Source organism: Pinus tabuliformis, chromosome 5_2, assembly GCF_031772625.1.
Source record: "Pinus tabuliformis cultivar Carrire ecotype Pingquan chromosome 5_2, CPIR1, whole genome shotgun sequence".
Classification (NCBI taxonomy): Eukaryota; Viridiplantae; Streptophyta; class Pinopsida; order Pinales; family Pinaceae; genus Pinus; species Pinus tabuliformis.
In genome coordinates this window covers 946,395,985-946,404,121 of record NC_142306.1, presented here as the reverse complement: position 1 = coordinate 946,404,121, position 8,137 = coordinate 946,395,985, and the positions used below count along the sequence as shown (strand labels likewise).

Genomic DNA, 8,137 nt, shown 5'->3' with positions numbered 1-8,137 from the left:
TTAACATGTTTCCTTACATCCAAGAAAGATGAGTGAAGCAAAAAGAGTTCAAGACTCACTGATTACACTTATATTACATCTAAACTATACAATAAATTTAATATTTTCTTGGAGACTCACTAATTACACTTATATTACGTCTAAATCATACAATAATTTTAATATTTTCCATTATTAAGAAAAAAACTTTCGGTAGGAGAATTTTTGCTACATGTATATTACATATAAATTATATAATAATCTTAATATTTTCCATTATTAAGAAAAAAAATTTCAGTAGAAATCGCACAGGAGAATTTTTGCCAACCCGTTTTGAACCATCAAGTGTGGTTCACTAACCACCCTGGATGGTTTGAAACCATCAAGTGTGGTTCACTAACCACCCTGGATGGTTTAAAATGCATCGACAAAATTCTTCTATATAATTTCTACCCAAATTTTTTTCTTAATTCAATATAGATCACAAAAACCTGAATTCAAATTTTTTCCATTATTCTTTTATCTTTTTAACCAAATTAGAAAAAAAATAACATCATAAATATTAAAAAAAAATAAAAAATCCAAACCTCTCCCTAAATACACCCCCAAAAATCATCCCCACCTTCTTTTAACCAACCACACAAACCATCTTTACCAAACACACGAACCAATAGTGGAATGCTATATACATTAATAAATTGCCCAATGGAATGATATACCCTAAATTGGAGGTGTTGCAAAGATTCCAACAAATGTGTGTTTGTTTTATGAATTAATTAATTAAGCATTAGCGTGTGCATTGCTCCCCTAACAACCCACCAATATTCGTTGTTTCCCATGGGCCATGGCCTTCCTTCTATAAATATTCCTCCCGTCATCAATTTCATCCTCTTCCATCCGCGTGCGTTTTAAGGGTCGCTCGCGACAGCGACCGGACGACACGTCACACAGTCGTCCCATCACCTACCACTACGTGGCAGGCGAACATCATAGCCTGTCCCCACGCGGGCGCGGCTGCAATCACCCCCGATTCTCCTTTCCTTTTCCCCACTTTCAAAGCAACCTCCGGACGTCAGCCCCGGCTGACGTGGCGTACCGAACCTGCATTAAAAATTCCCTCCGACAGTGGGCCCCGATACGACAACCGGACGTGGCATCCAGCTGTCCGACGTCAACAGCTACATGATGCCTAACGGCAGCGCGCTACGTGTCGCACAGCGGGCGCCCCTCGGTGCGGCACAGCCTGGATTCCGTACGTACTCGCAACTGACGCGCCCGTCCAACGGCTTCCGTTTCCCGAGGCGGGAAATAAAAGGAAACCCAAAGGCCAACCGAGGGCGATAAACCCGCGCCATTAACTGCCAGGGTTAGGCTCTCCGTCCACTCACATCCCGCCACGTCGGATACAAGTCAGTCAACGATAAGATGGCGAGATCTTTCACGTGATATTCCTCCTGGCTGTAAACCTCTGGGTGGGGCGGGGCCCACCCCCGGCGGCCTGTCCGATGCCACCATCGCCGTGTTGGTACGACCGTCGACCTGCCGGAACTTTCCCCGCAACTAACCGCAGTTAGCAAAATCCAATCTCCCTATAAAAGGAAGGATCCGCTCCCCAGAGTCCCCCACCATTTAATAAATAATTTCCTACCGGTTTTTCTCTCAAACCCCACAGCCAACCCCCCCCTTCTTGCAATACCGAGGCGGCTGTATTTGTTTGTTTGTTTGTTGGAGTCCAGGCTGTTATGTCGGCAGCGCACACTCCCCACCCACTGCCACGTGTCCTCCTCGCCGTTCCAACCACCTGCTTACCTAACAGCTCATCCCTCCGCTCGCCCCTTTATTATTTTTGGCACAGGAATCGCGTCAATTACCGAAAAAGAAATATAACGTACGCCTGTCGCATTTAATATTGAAAGGAAATTTTAAATATTAAAGAAATATTGCCATATCTTTATTTAATTTTTAAATACCCCATCCATACCCGCTGATTTGAAAGTCATAGCATGGGATAAGTATGAAGTCAATTCAGACTTTATATAATTTTTTTTAATAATTGGGCATATCTTGATGGGAGCGATTTTGGTTTAAAAATAGTCTCAAACCATATGACCGTAGCTTCACTTTACAACTAAATGATTACAATTCCCGATGTTTGAAAACTTGTGGGTGCACCGAAATTTCTTGTAATCTGCCATGTGACCAACCTAATCATCCCCTTCCAAATTAAAAAAACTCACCCGAGTCAAATATTTGACCGTTGGGGAATGTTTATCCACATAGGACTCCACTAACACAAACCATCTCTATCAATTATCGTTAAAATTAAAACAATCATGGGAATAATTAGTTGCAACAATTTAATTAATTTTTTTTCTAATTATGCTTTCACGATTAGATTAGTAAAATAACTTTTAGTTTCAAAACTATTATTTATTAAACCTTTTTGCAATATAAAGGGTTTTTTTAACCATATAAAGATGTTTTATATAATAAAGAAAATATAAAAAACTTAATGCTGGTTTGTTGGTATTCTTTAAATTACATTATTCTATGAAAATTGAGAAGAAAAAACAAATAAAAACAAAAATTATGGTTGTTAGATTCCAATTTCCACACATGACAATGGATTACGTTTGTGTGTGGAAGTCTGCATTGGCCATAAAGTTATCATCACCACCCTACTCATCTTCTTTAAAAATGTGATTTGCATCTCAACATCATTTTGTACACTATGATTACTTTTCAATTTAATGTTTTTATATAAATTTGTAGTTCTAAACCATCACTATATCTATATATAGGAGGTTAAAGTAATCCTAGTTGAGTTTAAGATTAATTTTTTTTTTTTTTAAAATATATATTTAAAATCTAATATATTAGATATTTATAATAGATATTCCAAAACACATTTATAATATTTTTATTTTTTTATTTATATATATTTTAACTTTATTATAATGTTTCAATGTCTCTCTACAAATGAATCTAAATAAGGGTTATATGAAATTTATCTCGTCATTATTCATGTTATGAATCTCTTGATTTATTATTATTCATGTTATGAATTTCTTGATTTATTATGTTAGGTTTATTATATTATGTTTGTGTAATAAGTTTCATAGTAAATTTGACTTGGACTAAGATATTGAGAAAATGATAAATGGAGGGTAGGAAGTTTATTGACTAGAAAACAATTGTAAATTAGTGGACTTTCAATTTTGTGACAAAAATATATTCCTTTTTGCCACTTTTGTTTATGTTACCTTACATGATTGTGAAATTTGGGATTGTGGCATTTCTAGATAATTGTGGAGAAAGATAAAGCAAATCCAAAAATGTTTTATAACTTATAATTTTAAAATTAAACATAATACATCATACCCTATCCTCCTTATTGTTGTTTATGTTATCTTATATGGTTGTGAATTTGGGATTGTAACATCTCTAGATGATTGTGGAGAAAGATAAAGCAAATACAAAAGTGTTCTATAACTTATAATTTTAAAATTAAACATAATACATCATACCCTATCCTCTTCATAAAAGCAAATCTTTCCCACTGAGATCATGACTATGAGTAGGTAGTTAATATCTAGGTAAAATATAAACAACATAAAAGATAAGAGACTTCCTAAGAATGCTTTAAATTTCAACCACTTACATCTCAAGCAAGGTTGGCATAAAGCTGTCAAGTTTTGGCTAAATCATTAGGGTATCAAAGAAGATGCTCCTTTGTAAAATTATTACATCCAAATTTAAGGAAACTATTAAAAATTCAAGGATAAAAGTAAATTAAGGTATTAAAGGGACGTGATCAACTCTAATAAAAAAAATCTTTTAAAAAAAGAAAATCAACATTGGTCAAATAAAAACATATTTTCATGATCTCCATAATGAAACAAGGTGTTGGACAATCCCTAAAATGTAGTGAGTGGAATTATTTTTAATCTTTGTAAAGCTAGAGAGTTGAAGATTAAAAACATTTTTTTTTTAAATATCCTATATATGCTCACATTAAATCTCAATTTTAAAATATTTGTTATAATACGAATCTTGCAAACCTTCTAATTATCATATCTATGGTGATGTAGAAGTACTTTTATAAGCATTTTCTAACATATTAACTAAAATTTCAAATAGACTTAGTAAATCTTCACCTCTTTTTAAGACCTTCAAATAAACGTTAAATTTGATAAAATAATAAAAATGCCAATCTCTAAAAATTTTAAGTTTTGATTAAAATAAAAATAAAAATTTACAATACCATTTTTTTGTAACACTGAAATTTTAAATTGTTTAAATTGCATTTTTTAATTATATAAATGAATTCAAAACCCTAAATTTAATATTGACTAATAAAATTTATAAATTTTAATTTTTGCCTTTAAAAATAAATTAACAATACAATTTTTAATAAAACTACAATTTTACATTATTTAAACTGTATTTATTTATTATATAAATAAATTCAAATCCTTGAAAAATCTCTAAAATATTTAAATATTATAAATTTATTAACTAAACTGATTAAAAAATAAACAGAAAACATTTAAATCACAGTGGTAATAATTATCAATATGCATTATTAACTTACTCCACATATAAATATTATAAAACTATATGTTCATTTAAAAATTACTTTGGATGTGACAAATGTTAAATTAAAAATTTAAATTTAATAATTAATAAGTGGTTACAATAAGAGAAGTTTGACACTTATTTTGACAAGATAGTTAACTTTTAAATCTGAGATATGAAAAATATTATTTATAAAAAAATATCTGTAAAATTATAATTTTTGTTTTTTTTTAATTTCTCAATTTTATTTTTCCCTTCAATGTCACATTTAAAATACTATTTCCATGGAATAGCATATTCTAACATTATGATTTCATGCCACATTAATATTTGGGTTCGCTGTCATGCTGGGTGGGTTCACATTGTGTGGGCCCCTGGTGTGACTCATGGTTCTTATCCATATAAGGTCGGTAGAACAAGATTTAGTTCACACCATGCTTTAACTCGTCAGGTTCCCATGGGTTAAGCCCCCGCGGTCAACAAAATATCTACGTCGCTAACAAACCCAAGGTTAGGTACGAGTCCTGAGTCGACACGGCTCTCATTTTTTTCCAAAAAACTAAGGAAAAAAAAACAGGGCGTGGATGTGCGCGAAAACCGGGGCGCGGTTTACATGGGCGGTTTGGGGACCGGAGGTTTGGAATTAGTGGCCCGGAGAGCGGTTTTCAGCGCTGGACTCAGCTCACTGCCATATATAAAGCCCAGCCCGAGCTTCCAACAGAGCTTGTGATTCTCACCGACACTACACAGCAGAAATAAAACGTTTTCAAATACGCGAGAGAGAGAGGGGCCGACCAAAGGAGGTCTGCAGTTCGAATCCGATTACGATCGTGTTGTGCTGAAACAATGGGAGTTCCAAAGGACGAAGCGGCGGTGGCAATGGCGGTGGCGGAGCGGATCAAGGGGCCATGGAGTCCCGAGGAGGACGCAGCGCTGCACAAGCTGGTCGAAAAATATGGGCCACGGAACTGGTCTCAGATTAGCAGAGGAATTCCGGGCCGCTCGGGGAAATCTTGCAGGCTACGGTGGTGCAACCAGCTGAGTCCCCAGGTGGAGCACCGCCCTTTCAGCCCACATGAAGACGCCACCATCATACAAGCCCATGCGCGGCATGGCAACAAGTGGGCTACGATTGCGCGCCTCCTCCCCGGGCGCACCGACAACGCTATCAAGAACCACTGGAACTCGACCCTGCGACGTCGCTATCATGGCGAGAAAGACCAGAGCAACGGGCTAGCTGTGAATTTGGAGTCGGCAGCTGAGGACAAAGAAACGATGACTCCGATGACACCTGTCACAGCCACGGCAACGGCAACGGCAACGGCAACGGCAATGCCAGTGGCTTTAGTGTTCCCAACGGCTGCAGACAACGTCAGGAAGCGGAGCAACAGTAGCTGCAGCGCTAATGAAAATCCAGGAGATGCCGAGGTCGAATCCTGTAGGCTTAAGAGGCTCAATTTTTCTGAATCCCCATCTAGTTCTGAAAATATTAATAATAATAATAATAATGAAGAAACTGTTAGTGGCCATTGCAATTCGGCCGCTGCCCCGGGTTCGAGTACCGGGCAGCAGCTGCATCGCCCTGTTCCGCGACAATCTGCTTTCAATTCCTATGAAGCTGTGAAAGTGCAGGAGGAAGCGTCTGCCTCTGTTTCTGCTTCTGGTTCGGCTGGCGCTTTCGATCCTCCAACCTCCTTAAGCCTGTCGCTGCCTGGAAGCGCTTCTTCAAGCGAGAATAACAGCAGTGGAGAATGCAGCCCCACAGAACAGAGCTCTGAAATGAAATATGCAAAGTTTCAGGCTTATCAACAACCGACTGGTTATTCGTTTGCCAATCCGTTTCCTGTTGGTGGCTACATGAAGACAGAGGAGGCCATGGCTATGATGTCGACTGCAGTCAAAATTGCAATCGGGCAAGCACTGCCCCTAATTTTCCAGCTGCCTAGCGGTAATTCCCAAGAAGGATGTTCGGGCGATTCTGCTAATTATGGTGGAAGTTTGCTGTCTATTATGCGGGAGATGATCGCGAAGGAGGTCCAGAATTATACTAACGGATCGCCGTGTTCAAATCAGGGGTCCGGCATGAATTCTGTAGCTCCGGCGTTCAGAGAAGTAGGCTTAATGCTGAAAAAATAAGAAAAAGAGTCTTATGGCAGTGAAATGGAGAAATTCGAGAAATGTGTCGTGGTCTTGTGGGCTAATTTCGGAGGGTCTGATCAAAACAAGGGCGCAGGGATTGGAATTTATTTGTGGAAAAATGGATTTCTCCCAAGGGGGCAGAACTGTAAAGTGCTGAAGGCGATCTCGATTTCTGTTGATTTTCTTTTTGAATTGTATATCGTGAATCTGAATCCTTTCTTCTTCTGCTGCGGCTTGTATACAAAAATGAATAAAAAGTTTTCTTTATCATAGAATAGCATAGCGCTATTTGATGCCATTCAAATAAATCTCAGAGAATGCGTTGGAATTATAGATAGCTTGAATGCCTGGAATCTTCTGGGGAAATCAACTGGTTGTTGATTAGGCCCATAGTTGGTTGCCTGTGAAGCAATCACATAGTAATTAGGATGTAATTAGTTCAGTCTGTTTATAGGAATTTGGAGCATAAGGCTGAAAGTTCAATGATGGTCTGAATTTTTTCAAATGATGGAATAGCGCCCTACCTCAGAGCTTCATGGGTTTACAGAGCTTAACAAAGTGTTTCGTGGCAATCATAAAAACGCAATTTAATGGTGGGTGTAACCATACGAGCTGGGGCATGAATATTTCTTTAATTCTGGTGAATATTTGAAAGTTCTACAACACACACCGTTGAATACCCTGTTCACTCAAGAGAGACTTTGGCATTACAGAAAATGAATTTGTAGGCCCAATGAATGGAAAGCTCTACACAAACAAGATGGAGAGCTCTACACAAACAAGATATCTGTGACAATTATAGCAAACATGATTTAATGGTGGGTCACTGGCTGTAACCATACAAGGTGGGAGCATAAATATTTTTCACCTCCTGTTGCATGTATCAGAATTCTACACAAGAAACCATTGAGTACCATGTTCATTTTCTCTGGATTACAGAAATGAATTTGTAGGCCCAATAAGTGGGGAGGGTTGAACTTTTAAGATTCAAATAATGGAACTCAGATTCTCTTCCTGAGTGAGTTTTACCAGTGTCAGATTCTCTGATCCATGCCTGTACTTAGACCAAAGTTGGGCTTGAATAGTTGTCCAAAGTTGGGCTTGAATAGCAATTTAGTTTTAGCCAATTTTCAGGCTTGTCTTAACAGTTTATAGCCCTACCAAACTGGTAAGGAAGGGAAGCCAATGGTTGCACTGCTAGAGCTAAGAGGCATCACTGATATAAGAGTAGGAAGGAAGCCACTAGTGTATGTAGGTTTTCACAGTTAAACATCATGTTAAATTTTAAATTAGCTTCACATATTTGGAAGCAAGGAAACCATATCACTAAAGCAGAAGCATATGATGTTTAAATTTTAAATTAGCTTCACATATTTGGAAGCAAGGAAACCATATCACTAAAGCAGAAGCATATTGTGATAAATTTGTATGGGAAATTGGG

The 8,137-nt window shown here is 37.4% G+C and overlaps 1 protein-coding gene across 1 annotated transcript; it reads left to right on the top strand.

Annotated features, from left to right (window-relative positions):
• The first annotated feature begins 5,285 nt into the window (after nt 1-5,285).
• On the top strand, nt 5,286-6,971 carry LOC149162391 (uncharacterized). Its single transcript, XM_089437246.1, has one exon. The coding sequence runs from the start codon at nt 5,404-5,406 to the stop codon at nt 6,691-6,693; it is 1,290 nt and encodes a 429-aa protein (XP_089293372.1). The 5' UTR covers nt 5,286-5,403; the 3' UTR covers nt 6,694-6,971.
• The last annotated feature ends 1,166 nt before the right edge of the window (nt 6,972-8,137 follow it).

Coding starts and splice junctions, on each gene's coding strand:
- LOC149162391 (XM_089437246.1), top strand. CDS start 5,404: ATGGGAGTTCCAAAGGACGAAGCGGCGGTGGCAATGGCGGTGGCGGAG.